Consider the following 20,694-nt stretch of genomic DNA (forward strand, 5'->3'; position numbering starts at 1 on the left):
TTGATCATGCCGAAAAGAAAAACTTGGTCGCCATGTACACTTCAGAGTTTTCCCCATCGTGCAGGCAAGGCCAACATTCTTGATGGCGCTACGTGGCTGACGGACCAAATGCGGTACCGCCACGGGGCCGAAATATTCGCTATTAAGGCCACGAATCACTCGAGGACAAAGCATTTGCGGAAGGTTGTTTCGGCACCGTACCAAGCACATGTGTTTGATCTGCGTGACCGTGAAGGGCTACAAGAGCTTCTAGGCATTGCAAGAAGCAACATCGATGGAGAGAAAGGTTTGCAATATTTTATTAGTTTTTGTTCACTTACCTTTTTATTCAAATGCGTTGGTCATTGGACTGAATACAAACCTCTGCATGTAGGGACCATGTTTCCTTGGTCTAGAACTAGGGACAAAATCCTATGGGCGGAATTTTCAGAGCATGCTGGTTTCCGCACAACTTGAGGCTCTGCAACGTAACTGTTCTCAGTTTATGCGGGTGCATTGAGCTTTGCCTAGTATTCAAGGTTATCAACCTGAAAAGCTTCCCTGGCTTTAAAGCCTTTAGTCATCGATGTAACGTCGCAGAGACGTACTGCGATGCGAGAATAACAGCAGGTTGAACCAGTTGGATAGATATTTTATCGGCTTCAGTAGGAAGGTGATTTGTTCCCCCGTTCATGTGCAGACACGGGTCCTGTTTTCTTAAGTGGTTGAATACAGTGGAGACAATAGAATAGAATTCAGGTTACAATAGAATTCAGGTTAATGAAAGCAAACAAGATTTCAATACAGAGGACTTACAACTTTTTAATTAAAAACACCATTTAAAAATAGATCTGCGGCGTGAGACCCTATATGAAAGCTCTTTGTAAAGTTTTTCTTACGCGCTGAAGTTACAAAACTTATTGTGTACGATGTACTAGAATTTATTGATTACATAAACCGATGCCCAGAGAATGCCCTCTATGTCTGAAGGCAGGGGAAGCTCTCCATGGGTGACTTCAGCCGAACGTTGTTTATTACAGTTTCGCGCAGCCGTGCTGTCTAGTGCGCCATAGTATCTTCATACGAGCGGTGCACGCCGTTACACCTTCTCTGCTCAGACCACGAGGCGTGCGGCATCAGTGCATATCATGGTGCACCTACCGGATTAAATACGGACAACCGGACGCCCACTAGCCTCAATGGTGGCGCTTCTGGAGCTTCCCCGTGGCCGTGGACGGTCAAGATAAGCCGCAACCAAGAACCTGAGGGCGTACGTATTTCAAATTCTTCATTGGAATAGAGTTTCGCTTCTCGACGTCACGATGTAATGTCCCGGCGACTTTGCATGCTTGCTTTCCCTGTTTTTTTTTTTCTGACAACGTTCATCCACCGGCTTCTTCCCACTTGCGTATGTTATTGCATTTAAATTTCTTTACCTGTTTTTATTACCACTGCCGCGTTTCAGTAAATGCATTTCTGCAGACAAGGCGAGTTCGGCGTGCTGAACACGCTGTCCGCGTTGCTTCGTTGACACTGCAGCTTCGCGTTTTGTAACTCCCTTTCACGTCTCACAATATTTCTCTCAACGGTCATTCAACCAATCTCACGCTCACCTAAGTGGGAAACAAGTTCAAGCAAAGACTGCCTCCAACTGTAAGACCACTTTCTCGTGGGGTGCAGCCACTATTTGTGTTGCTTTTAATGTGATCTTACCCGAGCGATCTCGTCCTATGGGTTTCATGAGATCTGATAGGGTTAGCACTTGCGGCATGTCCTCATGCGGCAGGTGTGGGGTTCGATCCCCAGTGACGCCTCGTATCCACCGGTGATAGAATGGGTACAAGCTTCCCCTGGCCTTGTGCTCTGCTTAATCAGGGGGAAATGTTTTGGGAATGGATCTTTGACTCCACCTTGAGCAAAAACGAAAATACTTTGTGCCAAGGCGCTCATTGGCGGCCGCGCACGCCCTTGCGCCATAAAAATTCATTGTCATCATCATGACAACTGTTCCCGCAGACCGCATTCGCAGAGTACGATACATGTGTCAGTTCTCCATCGCCGGAAAGAAAAACATTTGATGAAGCGAACCAACCACAAAGACACCCCCTTAATGAGAAGCCGGGGAGCTAAAGTATCCATTACCGCTCTCGTAGCTATATCGCTGAGGACAAATTATTTAGCTGCGATTGATTGTTTTGATGCCGAGGAAACCGGATAGTGTTTTGCTTTGACTGGCTAATCCGTTATATTTCTGTTTCTATTCTCAATTATATTGCGCTTTTGAACCTATTGTTATTTTTTATTTCTTTTTGCTGCGTGAGTGTTACTCATTTTCATATGCTAAGTTACTGATAGTCCTGCCTTTTCTCCTCTCTTGCACAAGTGGAGGGGAAGAGAGGCGGCTGGTGGAGGACGATTGCCGGGTGTTCGCGCCAGCGAGGCTTTTATGCTGTACAAAGTACAAAGCACTGAAGTCGGCAGTGCTTCGATAGGTGGCGTACAAAACTCTAGTACAACGGCAGTTACAACATGTCTCCATCATTAGAAATCCCCGTCAGGTTTATTTACCGCGAGTACTGTAAGCACTACAGAATTATGCGACGAGTTTCGTACGATGAAACTATACGGGAGACAATATTGCACTTCTCCGGAACGCTCTGAACTTTCAAGCACTTCAGCACCAAACAGGCGTTTCTTTACTTGAGTACGTCTTCAAACTGTATAATAGCCCTTCTACTTTCCTATTTGGACAGACTCGCCATGCTTCTCTGAGCACTGCTCATTCATTAAAGAACTACTTAGTGTTTTGCAGGCCTAACTAGTTCATTTTATGATTTCTGTTTTTAGATATTAAACACCGGAAATACCTTCCTGGTATGGTTACGTTCAATAATGATTTTGACACATTATATGCAGCTATACATTCTGAATAGACCAGTTGTCTCATGTCATGTATTCACTGTTAGTGTATCAATTATCACGCCCCTCCCCCTTTCTATATGATAGCTTTAGAGACCCCGTTCACCAGAAAATCCGGGGTTGATGTTGTAATCGATAAATCACGATCATGGCTATAGCAGGTGGTCCTCAGAAAGTGGCCTAGGTGGAAGGTGGGCCACCTAGGTCATGTGACCTTGCGGCATCGTCCCAACCTGCTCACAGGATAGTGAAAAAACTGCCCACCGTGGCAGGTGGCAGTTATATTGATCATTGCTCGCTCGGGGAAAGCAACCTGCGCCCCACAAGGACCACCGCTGGGAGCACCTGCCAACGCATGGCAGTGTCGCATCACTTAACCGCTGCACCACTGCACCAGGAGGGGTATGTGGACTCCCAGGGAACTGTGAACGTAAAGTAGAGAATGACCTTCTGCATATATAGGAATTAACGAAATACGCTATCGCGTCGTACCGTTAAGGCGGAGCTTAACCCTCCAATTTTTTTTCTAGTGTTCCTGAGGGTGTGTTTAATAAAACTCTTTATAAATGCACAAATTAATAAATAAATTGCGGCGCGGGATGGAATTCATGTGCGCGGATTCAAAGGAAATTCATATGAGGAATTTCGGGCATTGCCGACCGCTTATTACGCGAAGTCCGCTTATGAGAGCGGCTAAAAATTATGGGTGGCGTTCCTTTCAGCACTTGTCTGAACAGCATGCCAGAGACTGCTAATTTTATCCGTGACGTAAACGGCACCTGAACAAGAGCGAACTGTTTCGAATGCGTGCAGTATGCAACTTTTGGTTTTGCGCGTATGCCGCAGGGATCACGTTGGTACGCCAGAAACGAGTTCGTGACCCGTTTCTTTTTTTCGTCGAAGGATATTGACAAGTGTAATTAACACCGTAATAGTTTTTTTCTAAGCTTTCAACGAGGAATTGCTGCCTAAGCTCACACACCATAACCGAACCTGTTTTGTTTGTTGCGCCGCTGCACACTATAAAGGCGGGCATGCATCCATTGATTTTCTGGCGCGTAACCATGCGGAAAGCATGAAAAAATTTTATACTCAAATGTTCGTAAGGATTTCTTGAGGACAGCCAGTATTCTTCGTTAAGAAGTTCAAGAGTTGCCGATTGTGTAAGCCGGAGAACAATCGGCGTTTGAATGGAAATGTGAACTTTAACGCAAAGACGACCAAGCTTACTATGTAGGCGAAACAAATTTACCACTTGAGGCCTCCCAAAACTGTTTTAATACCGCGCTGAAACAGTCTCGATGTTGAGCACCGTCCGAATCGTATCACCCTTGAAGAGACTGACCAGCATGAGGAAGGCTGTCTCCTTAGTTCTTTGATACGTTACTCTGAATTCAGGCGAGGTGTTCAGTTCACTTGTTTTAGTAAAATAAACTTACGGCTGTATTTTTGTGTAATAGAAATACACAGCATTAGGGAAGGTTTGAGTTTAGAGGTTTTTCATGTCAATGGTATAATTTTAAAACAATCGGCTAGAGCGGAGCGACCATGTGCCTGTAAATGCATTGTCTTATAGTAGTGCAGGCGTAAAATAGGGCACCGTGTTGTGAAAATTTTATTACTCGATAACCTTTCTCTTTATTCGACAACCAGGGCATTGCTAATGGCAGGCCCAACCCCTGTACTATTTAAAGCCCCTGAAGCAAGTAATTTGAGGAGCAAATTCTTGAATAATGGTGTTTTGGTCCCTCAAAAGAGCTCTATATTTTTTTCGTTCCCATAAAGGCCAAATGTTTAGCCCTGGAAAAGTTTTAGACCACCCGTGAGGTGAGGCATTGAGACGCCGATTCTTTTCACGTGTGCGGGAGGTCATCTACAACTGAAATTCATTAATAAGCCTCAGTTAGTTAAACATACGCCTTTTGTTCCAAAAAAATAATCTCCCATTGCTGCGGCATAGACCGCAAGGCTTAGGCCGCTAACTAGCAGAGTCTTAAATTCCTGATAACAGATTGGCATTCGTAGATGACTACTTTTGGGACTCATAGTATCTAGCATAACGTAGCGGCATACCAAGCAATTCTGGATAAATAAATTTTATTACCACAAAATTTACCATGGGTGTTAATAACTGTGTAACCGACACTGTCTCGGCCATTTCCGATTGCCCCCGAGCCGTATCCGAGCCGCCGGGGCTATTCTGCTCAGTGGCAACAGATGTACAAGTCACTCCCCCCTACCGAGCGGCTTGCATTGCAAGCCATTCGCGCGCTTCATGCCCACGTGTTCGACTTTATCCGGACCGCATTTACTTCCTCTCTCCAATTCTCTGGCATGGAACACAAAATTAATACTGGGAATGCCAGTCACATTCGCCAGAAAACGTACTGAGTTTCGGTGGCTGAGCGCAAAATCATTCACGATAAGGTTCAATAGATGCTGCAGAAAGGAGTCATTCGGGAGTCTTGGCGATTTTCTGTCGATTATCGTCGCTTGAATGCGGTCACAAATAAGGACGTGTACCTATTACCACACTTTGATGACGCTGTTTGTTGTCTGCATTCGGCATCATACTTTTCGTGCGTTGATCTACGACCTGGGTATTGGCAAATACATATATGCACCCATCAACCTAGAGAAAACCACGTTCCTGAATCCCGACGGCCTCTTTGAATTCAACGTCATGCCGTTCAGGCTCTGTAGTGCACCTCCGACGTTCGAGCTTTTCATGAATACAATTCTCCGTGGATTAAAATGGACATGGGCATGTGCCATTTGGATGACGCAGTAATCTTTGGCGAGACCTTTCAAGAGGACAATGAACACTTCGGTATCGTTATCAACTGCAACAGCAAGGCTGGACTCATCTGAAATTGTGATAACTGCCTCTTCAGGGACCGGCAAACTCTCGTTATTCCTCGTGGATAAGGACGGAATCAGCCCCGATGCGTAAAGCCTCGCCACAGTTGCGGATTTTGAAAAACCATAAACCCTAAATGGCCTTCGGAGTTTCATTTTCTCTTTTTGTTCAGCTTACTTGAGTACCTTGAGTACTTGAGTTTTACTTGAGTACCTTTGGAGTTTCATCAGACTGTCGTCTTAATTCCGCCACTTTATTCCCGGTTCTGTGCACCTTGCACAGCCCCTCACGTCTCTTATGCACAAGAACTCGCAGTTCGCGTGGACCCCCGAATGCGATTCTTCTTTCAACCAGTTGAAATTTGCTCTGACCTCAGCATTCCTTTTGCGCCACTTTCATCCTACCGCTGCCACAGAGGTCCACACTGATGCCAGTGACGTCGGCCTTGTGTTGGCGCTAGTCCAGATTCACACTGGCAACGAACACATTATTGCCTATGTCAGTGCGTATGTCTGGGAACGTCTGGCGGTGGTCTTTTCTGTCCACAAGTTCCGCCCGTACAAGTATGGGCGTTCGTTTACAATCGTGACCGATGATCGTTCTCTATGATGGCTGATAGGCCTGCCCCATCCGTCTGGTTATGTGTCGCGTTGGCCTCTGCGCCTGCAGCAACACGACTTTTCTGTCGCCTACAAAAGTGGCCGCCGCTACAGCGATGCCGACTGATTGCCGCGCCATTCGTTGCCACCTACATCTAGCAGGGAGGAGGACTTCGATGGGTGTTGAGCTTCGCTCTCCCCACCATTCCCAGATAAACAGGCCTTTCGGCGCGAGAAACAAAATCACTTCGCTTTGTGATATTTTCTTACTGCTGTTCATACGGGAGCATCGTGTACGCCATTATCGTTCAAAACGGAATCCTGTACAAGAAGAACTACTCGGTCGGTGTGGCCTCCATGCTTCTCGTTGTCCCAGAAAATATCCTCAAAAGAAGTGCTTCATGCCACAGACGACGACATCACTTCGGGTCACCTTGGTTACTCCCGTACACTGCACAGACTTCTTAAGCGCTTCTATAGGCCAAACCTATGACAAGTCAACAATACGCCGCAGGCTGCGGCCTCTGTCAACGTCTAGAACCTCGCACAGCTCGTCCTGCAGGCCTTCTACAGCCGGTCAAGCCACCATCCACGCCCTTTGAAAACGTCGGTGTCGAACTTCTCGGCCCCTTTCTCAAGTCTTCAGAACGGCGCCACTGGGTTATAAGTCTATGCAGATTTTTTTCACGCGATACGTGGAAACTGCAGAGCTTGTATGAAAAAAGGCAAGTGAAGTGTCGTGTTTTATGCTGCACTCTATTATTCGCTGCCATGGTGCGCCCCTTGTTATCATCAGTGACCGTGGCAGGAAGTTTATTGCCGTCGTCGAAGAGCTACTTCGGCTGTGCTGCTCAAGCTACCGCCGCTCCAGGCCTTACCGCTCCCAGACGAACGGTCTTACAGCGCACAAACCGCACCCTCACCAACATGCTATGTATGTTGCTTCGGATCACCGGAACTGTGATGCCGTGTTACCATTCGTGACCTGCGCATACACGGCAAAGCATGAGGTCATAGGGTATTCATTCCCCTTTCAACCTGCTTTACGTCCAGATGCGGCGCTTTTTTCTGGACAATAGCTTCCCCTTCTCGCTGCAAGAAGGCCTTTCCACCAATCAGTTGTTATGTCACGCTGAAGAAGCTCGACGACTGGTTCGCTTGCGCAATTTTCTTCTCAACTCCGCTCGAAAGACCACTAGGACGAGCGTCACGTTGGGACCACATAAGCTCCGGGAGATTTCGTGTGGCTTTGGACGCCATTGCGCAAGTTCGGTCTGTACCAGAAGTTTTTGTTCAAGTGTTCTGGCTCCTTAGTCATTCTGAGTAGATTGAGGTATGTCGACTACCTCCTTGCCAAAGTTACCGCAGACAGACACCGCTCTCACAATACTACCCAATTAGTCCATGGGGCTCGTCTCAAAAGCTGCCACCGTCGGCAAACCTGACTGGCTCGAGGGCAAGCTTCCTTTGCCACCGGGGATATTGTCATGCTCCACACACCAACCGCCGTCGCCGCTGTAGAAGAGGAACCGCAGTAGAAGTGGACGACGCTGAAAACGTGCGAAGGACGTTCACTTGGCTGCCAGCTCCGTTTTCCCTAGTCCGCCCAGAATACATCTTTAAATAAAGAAGTCTACGTACGGAATAAACACGGAATACGTACGGAATACGGTGCACGTATTATACTGCGCAGCAATAGCTGTGGGAATCGCTTTGATAATTTGCGTGATAATTCCTTTGAGGCATAAAAAGGCGCAATAACTGTGGCTAAAAGTTCGCCGTCCCTCCTGCAACGCACCCTCTCCCGGCCCCCTTAGTCTTCGCCTCGTTTACTCGTCGCGGAGGGACGGCGTCACGCACGACACAGCCTCACCTGCCGCACTATTGGGTTGGCATGGGATGTGGCTACCCCCAGCTACGTTCTATAATTAGTGCGAAAGCACTAATCCAAACGTGCAACCCCTGGCGAGATTCTTTTGTATTGTCTTGTGCTCCGCATTAACCCGAGCTCTCCCGATTTACTCGAGTAAGTTCGAGTTAGTTCGGAGGAACTTCGCGCCAGCGGTAGCCATGTGCGGTAGGTGGCAGGTGGAAGTTAAATTAATGACTGGACGCCAGAGTTTGCTCAGGAATAGCAACATGGATCGCCCAATCGCTTCCGGTAGCTCTGATAATAAACAGCCACCTGCCAGTGCAATGGCGCATTACTTAACCGATGCACGACTGCGACAATAACTCGCCGCTAGGTATGAATGTTAAGATTTTTGTTAATTCTTCACCCACCAACGTTAGGCTTTCACCCACCAAAGTCATCTCGTCACACCGTTTAGGCGTAGCTGAATTGTGCCCTCCAGATGGAGAATGAACTCTTTTTCGCTCGACTACTTGGCTCAACTGCATGAAACCCTTCCCACTTTGTTTTACTCAATAGCCACGTTCAGTGTGTTGAGTCTGCGTTCGCCTTGTTCTTATTCCTTTCTGTACCTCTTAACTGGCATAGTGTCAAAAGTAAACCTCATTTATATGGTGCATTAGATTTTAGAAAGAAAAACCTAAAAAACTTGCGGACTTTTTGCAAGAATCAGCTCATGCATAATGCGTGACATACCCAATGAAACAGTAATGTTTCTGCTAGTTGAGAGGTCTGGGGCATGCGGTCCCCAAAGCCGTTGTTATAGTTTACACCCCTGGGATTGCGGTCCGGGTGTTTATTGCTTTTTTTATTTCTTTCCACTCCTAAGCACGTGCGGCAGCGTTTGTGCGCAAGCTGGCTTTATCAGACAGACCTGCGCTCCTTCTCGTTGAGTGCTTCTCGGCGTGACTGCTAGGATGAACTGCAGTTTTCTATTGCAACACCGGACACGAAACTGCGAGCGTACGTCACATATAGATCGATAGCCTCCGCTGTAAAACTCAGAAAAGCGGAAGTGTCGACAATAGCTTCCTTCATAGATCTTAAGCTCTATGCAACGTCACTACACCTGAAACTGCTGAATCAATGCGGAAAATGCCAAAGCGCTCATGAAAACTAGTGTAGGACAATAATAAAGATTATGGCCGATTAATTCTGCTTCCTTCTTTCAGGCAACTTGTGGTGGAAGTCTCGTAGCGAATAGGTGGGTCCTGACGTCTGCCAGCTGTTTAGTCTCATTATTGAACAGCACAGCAGTGACACCAGGTGACCTCGAGATACGGGCAGGTGAGGAAGTACTAATTTCCTACTCCTAACCTTGCATGCATACCGTTGATTAAGCGCCGCTAACTGCGCGAGTGACCTCCCCGATAATTACTATTAGGTACGTTTTCAATGTGGCACTTCTCGAATGTTCGCGAGGAATAAATTTCAAGCGCCTCATTCGGGCGTTACTACTGCTGTACATTTTCCATCGTATCTGGCTGCTCGATTCTTTATTCACATGGTTGTGAAAATTAAACTCTGAGGCTTCCTCTCACCGTGTGCTGTTGTTAATCAGCAGTTGCAATTGCCTAAAATACCTGTTTCAATTCGTCGTGGATCTGCATAGTACAGCACTGTGCCTCAGCTAGAAAACTTACCACTGCAGCCTTGTCCAGTAAATACAGACGGGAGCGCCACTTCCTTCAATAGCGGCCAGAGGGGTGCCAACTGGAGCGTCGTATCGCCATCATGGTAACGTTATCTAGAAGAAAAAGCTTCATCCATGAGCGGTATTCTAGCCACCACCATCGAAAAATGAGCAGCTTCGAATCCCGATCACTCAGACTATTCGGCGACGGCCGCAGCCTTATCACGCTACGTGCCTTGGCAGCAATGATTCAGGTTTAAGCATCAATTCAGCCCTAGTCGCCAGGTGCCCTGAAGTAGTTGCTAGACGCAGTAATGACACTAACCATTGTGCGCGCTATTATTTTGTATTGAAACACCTTAGAGTTCTTTAGTATTTAGCAGTTGGATATAGTATTTACAAGTGCACTCCGATTTGCGTTTACTGTCTTCGAGATAGCCTGAAAATAGAGAACTAAGCGCTGCCATAATTAATATGGGCAAGCACAGGCAGGTGCCCTCAGAAGGTAATCTATGTGATTGATTATAGCTTTAATTCAATTTTTCCTTGAAATCCGTCAAGGGAGCATTTTATTGCACCAGTAGGTAATTTTTACCCTTCAACCTAACACATAATATAAAAATTAGAAGACCTTAACAGTTGCAGAAATGAGGTCTCTTTTGAAAGAAACGACTAGAAACTTCGGTCGTAATAATTTTGTTTTAAAACTGCCAAACAATGTATACTGCGGTTTTACATTTCTAATTAAATGACACGAATATAATGGGCGGCCTATCAGATTTTTTTCGCTCTCATTTTTTACTTGTAACTGCTTCCAGGTGGCGTGATTTTAAGGCATTTTAATAGACCATTGATTCTAATGTAGGGCTTGTTTTACTCTTTCGGACGTTATAAATGTCGCGATGTACTCTCTCGAGGGGTTGGAAAAATATTTTATACATTATCCAGAGAAAACTTGTCGAAAAAAATGTGATGCATTTGCTTTAGTAGACGTCTCAGAAACTCAACATTTGCGAACATCAAAACATTTTCGGTGCTTGCTTTGCCATTCTGGAACGAGACTCATTAGTATGCTGAAACTGGTGATAAGAAATTAAAAGTACTTCTACTGCACTACTTATTACTTCGACTAAGTTCGTTATCACCGCAAAAAGTTTATGAACGCCATTTTTCCTTGTTCAGCAGTGTGTTCCGGGAAAACGCGTACGAGAGCACCGCTGTGTAAACCGTACAACAGACATTTTTTCGTCCACTTGAGTAATCGTTTTTCTGAAAATACGCAATGCTTTCATGCACAGTTGGCTGTGGCTGCGGCATGCGGCTGCTTTTAAAAACACCCCAGAATGCACAAGCTATCAAGACTATGGGCTCTAGCATTTCCGTTGGACTAAAAGAGCACTTTTCTGCGAAGTGTTTTTCAAGTGCGCCATAACGATCTGCGACACGCCGAATAATTTCCTAAGTATATATGTATGACCGTGAGCGTCCTCTACTATTGGCTCCCAGAGTCGGCAGCTGCAAAGGCCCATAATGGAAGCAGACTAGTGGAGTCATCCGTCAAGCGTATGGTGCTGCATGAGAGCTATATTCTCAATCGGGACCAAGTGCACGACATCGCCCTCTTGGAACTCGACGAGGATTTCACACAAACGGCTGAGGTTGTTCCCGCTTGCCTACCGCCTGCTCAAGGTGACGTAAAGCTTAGGTCTTCTGTCTTTGCTCGTGTAACAGACTTAAGCAAATGAATATAAATATTACAACATTTATATGACTATATTGCAGTGGAACTTATTCTATGAATTCAAATACGTGCTGTTTACTTGAGTGGGACAAATTAGTAACAACTACATTCGAATTTTAAAACTGTTCCTCGTCAGTCTGGGTATATGCATACTTATTTTATATTTGCTAATTGCTGAGTGCATTCGCTCTGACTAGCACATTGCATATAGACAGCCCTTCATGCAGACTACTGAAATAAGGGCCCCAGAACGTGGGGCCCACGAGAAACAATTGACGGATCTTAACACATATGCGCAGAACCTAAGGCGTGCCTTGCGTTTGCAGCAGGGGTAAAAGCTATTTTTCAGGAATAGCTTGTGCCGCAAAGCCCCTTTGCCTTTGGCGCAACATGGCGGCATCCTTCGATGTGGAGGGGGGGGGGGGGCTGCTAGCGTTACCACCATTTTCACTTTAGCGCTATTCCCAACATCACGTCCGCAGCAAATGAACGGAACAGGAGGCGTTTCATTACAGTGCTGGAAACTATTGTGAAAGTTCCCGAGCAAAGCGCGTAGCCATTGTGGTCGTTGCCGTAGTAGTAGTACTAGTCGTCATTAGTGGTAAAAAAAAATTACGTGCGATATGATTCGCCAATCCGTTCGAATTCCGGCGCAGCTACGCGAAATATGTTAGAGTGATCGATCACGGCGGGTTTCAAACCACTACCGGCGGAGTGGCGAGGCGGTTAAGCGATGCGCCACTACATCGGCATGTGGCTCTTTCAAACACACCCACCGACGGTGCTTGTCGGACCCAGGCTGCTCTTTCCGAGCAATTCGAGAAGAAATAGCTCCCGCCAGCCTACGTCTTGAGAAGCGATATTCCTCTGCGCTGAAGAACTGCATGCATGCGAAATATTAATGTGATATCATGAGAGTTCACGTCTGGAGCAATATCCGCCTTTGGATATGACGAACTTTTATTTTTCAGGGTAGGCATGTGATCGCGTGAGGTAATCATATTCTGCCCTGATGTGCCACACTGATTGGTCGAGAAGTGAGACGTGACCTTGTGAAGTCATCATAACCTGCCCATCGTGACCAGTGACAACCTCGCCTTAGGACTGTGAGCAACCTTCTCAACGTGGCAGGTGGCAATTATATTAATGATTGGTCGAGAGAGTTTGGGCAGCCTTGTGACGTCTAACAACCAGCCCACCAGGTAGTGAGGTAGCTGATTCTGCATGGTTGCAAATGTCGGTGCCGCAAACAATAGCGCTTATTTGCTGCTACACCTAGCAGTGAGAACATGATGGTTGATGGACCGGTAGCTGCATAGAAACTGACGCAAACACACAAAGAAGTTGCAGCTGAAGCTGCGACAAATGTGAAATAGAATGCTCTCCCATATCACAGTTCAGGTTACATGCGTCCCCATAATTAATTTAGTTTTATTTTCTCTTCTTAGCCTTAATGGCACCACAATCAATGACGCATACCTGACCCCGCTGAGTAGGAGAACCGCTACTATAACCGCCATTGGTGCGCGTGCCGGCAGCGTTAATACCGACTATTTAATTGGGGACTCTGAAGTGGTTTCTTCCCTTAGTCTGAAAGGGTCTAGTATCATCTCTCTGAAGTCAAACGCGCGCGGCAGTTACGTGGCTTCGAATTTCATCTGTCGATGGAATCCGTGTACCAAGGGACAACCGTCTTCCCAAACATCACTCGTTTACTAGCGAGCGGGCGAAAAAACGGGTTCTCCAATTAGGCCAGAGCAACTGCGAGAGGCCTGGGGGATAAAAGCAGGTGCCCTAGAGAGTGCGCAATATGAAGCCATGTGGCTCAGAGGCGTTTAAGATTCGGTTCACTTTTGGAGTCGGACGATGTCGTTTTCTATAAGCATTTTTATTTCGTCGCCCCAGACGTCAAAGATTTACGCTGTTTTTTTATTCGAGGGCACGGGCTTGTCTGACAACTCCATTTGCTCCACGTCCTTCGTATCTCGAGATGAGAATTTCCGCCATGCAACGATATCCGGACATTGTGTTTCCATGAGCCTGTTTCCTTTTTAGACGATATATAGTCTTTTTAAGTTCACCAGTAGTGGTAATTTGTTTTTGATGTTAATGCAGCAAGTAGTCACTTCGGCCCTATGAAGAAACAGCGCGACCGCACAAGAACGTGGTTTGTTTTCTTTATCTCGCGTTGTTTTCACTGTCATGCAAACCAACTCACCCGTCAGGTCACACTGTTGTAGACGGGGCTAATAAAACACTGAACCTTTATGCAGGCTTGAGCTTCAGTTTCTTAACAGCAGCATCACGAGAAACCACTGTATGAACAAGGATAGCTATTGCATCTGCGTGTTAAAATAGCTGCCAGATTTACCGTCAATATTTTTTGAATACTGTCCCATATGCCTTTTGGGGTCTTTTTGAGTTATATTTCTCGTTTTCATCAGTTCTTAACACCACATTTTTATCAGAACGTACTTTTAAGGTTGTGTAGCAAATGTGTATAAATGAGGTCGCCTTCATGTTGACGGAGCCATATATATGAAGAACCACTCCAAGGCATATACGCATATACAAAGTTCACACGTCAAATCAGGTTTTCAGTGAGTAAGCATCTTGGTAACGCGCTTTAAACTGCTTTAAAGTTTGGTGAGTTTGGTGAGGGCACTTCACCAGTTCATCCTGGCAACATACCACGGAGCTTATGTATTGAAGCTAACAACATTTCACGCCTGCTTACTTTACTAGGAGTCCCGTCGTCACTTTACAAGCCGAGAAAGACTGCCTTCCTTGTTGCTTCGAGTCTGACCAACACCAAGGGTGAGAAGTCTTCTGACCTCGCCCAAATCACGGTGATGGTCGGCTCCGAATCTCTTTGCTACGCCAAGTATCGACGATGGTGGTCCCCAAAAGGAATTATGTGTGCAAAGGCTCTGCATGGTAAGTAAGATAAACATATGCCTTTATCAAGAAGTATTTTGGTTTGCAATTTTATTTCAACCTTTTATTCTCTCAAGCAAAGATTCCATGCCTAAGTTTCTGTAGATTGCGCTGAGCGGAAGTAAATGTCTGGAGTGCAAATGCGTTTGGCCTTTGAATTTTATTTGGTTGAGCGACTGAAATGAGATTTGGAACCTTACATTAAGCATGTTCTGTAAAAAAAAAGCTAAACGGCTCGATAGCCAAAACGGGTTGGTGGGAAAGAAAGAATGGCTTATGGGCGAAGAATAGAAAGAAGCGCAAGCCTCCTGAGAGTAGAGAAAAACGTGTACCTTTCGAAAAGGTAGTTTGTAAATTGTGCTCTTGAATGCACGCGATGTTCCGTTCCTCATTCTTCAGTTTTGGTACCACATTGCGACGGACTAGAAGACAACGTACTGTGTAGTGGCGCGGGAAGGAGTGCTCGGGCCAAGCCGTCAGCCATTCAATCATGCTGTAACAAGGAAATAGGCCCGTGTGTTCTGCGAATATTTTATAAGCGCATGATTCTTCCGCCAAATTTATCAGTGCGAGTTTACGCGGGCTACGGCCTGCAACGAAAGTTCACGCATCCTGCACAATCACGTGCGCTCACAGAATAGTTACGCACCGGCTCAACCGTCTACTCTTGGATCACACGCGGCTTCTTGCGGTTGTTGGTTTGCCTTACACGACACAGCAGCGCAGTCTTTGTTATGTGAGTGAAAGTGATGATGGTTTTTGTGCGCTGACGTTTTTTCACGTGACAGACCATATAAATGGAAACCAAAACTCTTTCCGATAATCGGCGGTGCTACAGCGTATGCGCAGTGCACTGGGGAATTTCTTCTGCACTTCATTTGTCCATTAAGTGGTCCGCATTGCTATTACGAAAAAAAAAACACTAGCGGCTAGTAATTTACAGTTCCTACTGCTTCAAGTAAAAGACTGTAATGAAAAAAAAGCAAACGTACTAGAGTAGTGGTTTTTCGCTTTTTGGTCTGGAAAGAAGAAAGAACTTTTAACTAATTTATCTAGACCATCTGTGGAAGGGCCTCAAAAGAGTGTTTTCTGTTTTAACGAAAAGTCCATAAGCTCACCGTAAAATGCTTACTATATAAATAAAATACATGTTCATCTGTGCAGCACGTAATCATAAGTTCGAATCTAAATAAGTGTTATCTATCAATGGCGTCAACGAGTTCGAGACCACCAGGTATATTGTTTATTTTTCAGATTGCCCAGACGGGCAGTTTTTAAGAGCCCAAAGAGCTCTAGAGAAAGATATTTAGCCTTCAGTCTATTTGTGAATATTACAAAAATAAAAAATAACTCTACATTTCAGATTTTACGTGCAGCGTTTTGGAAGATTTCTTCATCGTATTTGTAAAAATCGATGTGGTGTCTTTAAGTTAGTTTTGATGAAGTGGAACTAAAGAAATTCAACTTTTGATCGTGAATCTGCGTTTTTTCTTCCGTGTTCGGCTGTTTTGCTAGCTGTGGTGTTACTGACTGGATCTAAGAATGCAGTCGGTATGCTTACGACGTTGAAGAAGTGTCACATGACTCATCAGATATCTTCAACAGTAATTGTCTGAACTGGCGCTTAGTACAGAGAAGTGACAACAAGAAGCTTTTAGTATGAGTTATAAATTTGCTTTATATGTTTGACTGTAGGTCATGTGTTCTATTCCAGGTCTAAGCGTCTATATTTATAGATATAAACAAATATTAATTTATAAAAAACTCCTCGACAAAACGCAACCACCTCGTGCAGAGCGGTGCCTTCAGAAGGACACGAGTGCAGTGCGGCTTTCATGTGCAGCATTGCTCTAAGCTCTTTACTGGACACAGAAAGAACGAAATAGTATGCAAAAACTACGCCCTGACAGCAAGCGATATTGGAAAGACGGTATATCGCCATCTGTTTCATTTTCTTCTGGACTGTTGAAAAGGAGTGTGCATAATAAGAAGCGCACAAGGAAATGAAACATCCTTTGACACGCTTAAATGTTATTTGAAATCGGAGCACCTGACTCAGCGCGTTTTTACACATTTGCGGCAGTATGCTAGAATGTTTGGTTGTATCTTCAGGCTTTGTGATAGCCCTGACAGACTTCGCGATATTCATATCGTTGCCATCGAAGCTCTCTGCTTAAGACTGTTAATCAGCAGTTTTATCTCATCCAGCTCCGTGGTGTCGAACCCGTGGAACCTCGAATTCTCATGTATGCTATGATCGTTGCGAGCCGAAGGTAGTGATGTTTCATATGTATTCTTTTTTTTATAGAGAAAATCTCCAGAGCGGACAGCGGCAGTCCACTGATGCAGGCAGAACCCGGCACAAACACTGCTTGGAGACAGGTGTGGTGATTGCTTTTGTTAAAACATTTTGTTTTTACACATACAAATCAAGGGCCTTTAAACAACAGTTAAATCTGCCGGGATTCGGACTGCTCTTCAGTTGATTGACTAAAATTCAGCCCAGAAACTTGCTGTTTTTCTTATTGTCTAGAGCAGTGGTAAGCAAGAAATGCATTGCTGAAAAGTCGTAGTGTATTCTGGAAGGCAAAACTGAAGGTCGTTAACACAATTGGGTTTGGTCCAGACTAACTAGATGCTCCGGATGTACACCCTATCGCCCTCGTCTGGTCTTCGAGGTGGGCAGTGCGCATGGTCGCCCTTGCAGCTTTAGCGGCTTGCGGAGATTCTGCGATCAGGAGGTTTTATTAGCCGGATAGCGCGGTCGCCTTCCTTTGCCGATTTTGAGGCTTTGGGAGCCGCCGCATTCTTTCAATTTTATTATATTTCCTCGGCAGCACGCTCAGCCTTCTCGTTGCTTTCGCTGCTCAATGCGCCATAGCGTTGGCCCGCTTTTCATCTGCCCTACCGAAGTGTCTAGATTCCTTCTGAGCTTAGTCTGCAGCTACTTATATACGTATACCTTTGGCTACAGAGTCAAACCTTACATGCCTTCATGAAGCTGCTCCGTTTCAGTCGGAGCTGGCTAAAATTCCGATTAGGGTTATAGTGTGGTAAATTTTCTTCTGCAAGCAACTATCCTGAAGGAAAAGGTTCAGAACATTCAGTGGTATGTACGGCTTGAAGTTGCTCTTTAGGTTTTAGTTATAGGACGATCTTCACCTGAGCCGACGCGGTAGCTCGGTGGTTACGGTGCTCGGCTGCTGACCCAAAAGAGGCGGGTTCAATCCCGGCCGCGGCGGCTAGAATTTCTTTGGAGGAGAAATTCTAGAGGCCTGTGTACTGTGCGATGTCAGTGCACGTTAAAGAATCCCAGGTAGTCGAAATTTCCGGAGCCCTTCACTACGGCGTCTCTCATAGCCGGAGTCGCTTTGGGACGTTAAACCCCATAAACCAAACCAAACCAATCTTCACCTGAAAGTTCCGGGAATAGGAGCTAGAAGCATTCCAAGCTTAACAAATGCTTCACGAAAAAAAATATATGCTAGATATTTCCGGTATACATCAGTTATCTAAATAAAAACAAGGAAATGAACACTGCGCTCTTCTGAGTAAAATACAACACCCCCGCCCTGCCGTGATCACGCCACGAGAGAGCCCTCTGCGTGCGCGCTCCCTCCTCAGTTTTCCCCCCTCTATGTAAGCCCCCAAAACAAGGTTTTAGTTACTTGTGCCTGTTCATGTGTACTTCGGCCTGTTCTGTGCGTATGCCCAGCCGTGTGCAGTAGACCCTTTCCCTCGCTAGCACACTCGGCCGCTCCGCACACACACCGCTTAGAGTTCGTGCATCTTGCCTACGACTTGGTTCCGTTGAACGACATGAGCTTAGGAACGGAGAAAAGCTTCAAACACAAATAACACATAAACGCACATGAAAAAGTCAAACGGGCGGTTGCCGGGTCCACTCTTCACCGTGTGTTTCGAACAAAACCGACTCCCACCCTCCAGTCGTGAAACCATGGAAAGGCCTAAAAAGAAAAGAAATGAAAAGGTGGCTCGCTGACTGGGGTTGACAAACAGCTGTACGAAAATGAAAGGATGCGCTCGCTAGCAAGTTTAGGTGGTCGACCCGATCGCGCCTCTCGATTGTTCAGTGTGCGGAGAAAATGCAACGACGCTGTTTCGTGGTGGATTGTGGTGGATTGTGGACTTCGCTCCGTACGACTACGTACACGACCAAAGCAACTGGGGAGAGGAAGGGCAAAGAAAAAAAACGCGACGAAACACCGTGAGGTGACCCAAGGAGCAAAATACAGAAGGTTTTGGGATACCCGTCGCTTCCCCCCCCCCCCCCCCCCCCCCCCTCAACTACACCGGGTAGCAAAAACCAAGAAAAGAATTCTTTTCAAGGCTGGGCCATGACGTAGACATGTGACGTACTCCACCAGACACCACTCCTCCGGCTAAGATCGGAGGAGGAAGGGCGATTTTCTCTTGCGGAGCCTTCTCGACGAGGCGCGAGCGAGAAAAATCTCGAAGAGGGAACGGAAGGAGAGGAGCATAACGACGTAGCTTGATTACGATGGCTGTTACTACGCTATTAATGAGTCTTTTCAAAAAATATATGCGGCCGCACCTTCCAGGGACGACGCCTCGCTACCAGAGAGGTAGAAAATATTTTTGGCCAGAGGGTAGTCAGTTGCCATTTAAGGGGGGGGCGGGTAAGGGAGATTTTTGCGAACCGCCGGAGAGACGCGACTGAATCTGCGTGGCGTTTGAAATAATCTAATAGCCATCTCTTAACCGGCATGCACGGGAGCGTGAAACAAAAGAGGGCGCGACCACAAATTCTCTGGAAACGGCTCCCCCGCTTTCGCGCATGAGAGAGGGTTCTTGACAACATAATGCAGTCATTAAGAGAATTTGTGTACTATTACGGGAAGGTGTTATTGAGCCGCATAAACTGTATCTTGGATCTTGGAAAAACAGCGCTAAGACGAAGGACAAAGAAAAGAGGACAACAGGACCAGCGCTGACTATCAACGGAAAGCTTTATTAGTAACAACACGCAGTATATACTCCATTGACAACCAAGAGCGCATGCTCATGGCAACACGAAAAGCTGCAAGGATACATCAATCACCTGGATCAAGATACTTTAGTTCACAGTCATGAACTGTTACAGAGGGGATACTCACGCACGAGTCACTGTTTTTTTGGATATGAAAGGCTTCACTGATTTCCCGTGTTAGTTTATATTTGTGCTTGTACAGGATCTTAGTTTCATTAAAAATGGGGGTGCATGATTTTTCAAAAGAATCAGGTCGGTTACTCTGGAAACAGTTCCTGTAATGCAAGGCCAGGTTTGACGACGGAGCCCCTTTTAAAGAAGTGTTGTGAAGTGAAGTGAAGTTTATTTTGACATCGATTAAGCGGGTCTTCAAGCACGTTCCTGTTTGACCTATATAGGTCTTCCCGCATGTGAACGGCATTTGATACACAACCCCTTCAGCACAAGGGAAAAACCTCAGATCATGCCTAATCTGGCAACCTTTTTTTGTTTTTCTTCGTTTCATTTCCTCTTCTCTGGCCCTTCTATATACAATGGCGCACAATTTGCCGAGCTTGCTTGGTGCCGAAAAAAGAACATCAATGCCATATCTGCTGCCTACTTGCTTCAAACGGCCACTACGGCGTCTCTCATACCCTTTGTCGCTTTGGGACGTTAAACCCCATAAACCACAACGTAAACCAAACCACATCTGGTGAATGTACGGTAGAGCAACGAATTTATTTATTTCTTTTTTGAAGGTTCCTGTGGTTCATGCGTTTTGACCCTTTTAATTATCTTACTGCAAGCAAGTAATAAAACATCATCTGGAAAGCTCTGTAAACGGCGGTGTGGGGCGTAGTACTCTACTAATGCCGCGCTTATTCGGGTGCGCTAGCAGCTCTAGTTTATTCATTCTCAGGGTGGATCTTTTGTGATCCTGTTGCGATTGTTAAGCTGAGCTTCAGATGTTTAGTTTGAGCACTGAGGTTGGACTGATGATCTGGTCCGAATTAGAGGCAGATGCAATCAAAACTTCGCACTAAAAAGACATTCGAAGATCGCAGGAACATCCACAGCCTATGTAAGCTGACATTGGGGTTTGTTTTACATAAACAATATCA

The 20,694-nt window shown here is 45.8% G+C and overlaps 1 protein-coding gene across 2 annotated transcripts in view; it reads left to right on the forward strand.

The window, feature by feature from the left end:
• The window catches only part of LOC149360361 (uncharacterized), a 121,541-nt gene that overhangs the window by 98,156 nt on the left and 2,691 nt on the right, over positions 1–20,694 (forward strand). Inside the window, exons 30-35 of one of the 2 annotated variants that reach the window (XM_089572298.1) lie at positions 65–286; positions 1,098–1,249; positions 9,442–9,556; positions 11,409–11,591; positions 14,389–14,580; positions 16,889–16,962. In XM_089572298.1, the coding sequence (XP_089428424.1) occupies positions 65–286; positions 1,098–1,249; positions 9,442–9,556; positions 11,409–11,591; positions 14,389–14,580; positions 16,889–16,962 (938 nt within the window). The remainder of the gene's footprint in view (positions 1–64; positions 287–1,097; positions 1,250–9,441; positions 9,557–11,408; positions 11,592–14,388; positions 14,581–16,888; positions 16,963–20,694) is intronic. The other variant, XM_089572299.1, reaches the window with a different exon arrangement.

The sequence above is a fragment of the Amblyomma mixtum genome, chromosome 2 (genome assembly GCF_055824585.1).
Source record: "Amblyomma mixtum isolate Tamu chromosome 2, ASM5582458v1, whole genome shotgun sequence".
Lineage (NCBI taxonomy): Eukaryota > Metazoa > Arthropoda > Arachnida > Ixodida > Ixodidae > Amblyomma > Amblyomma mixtum.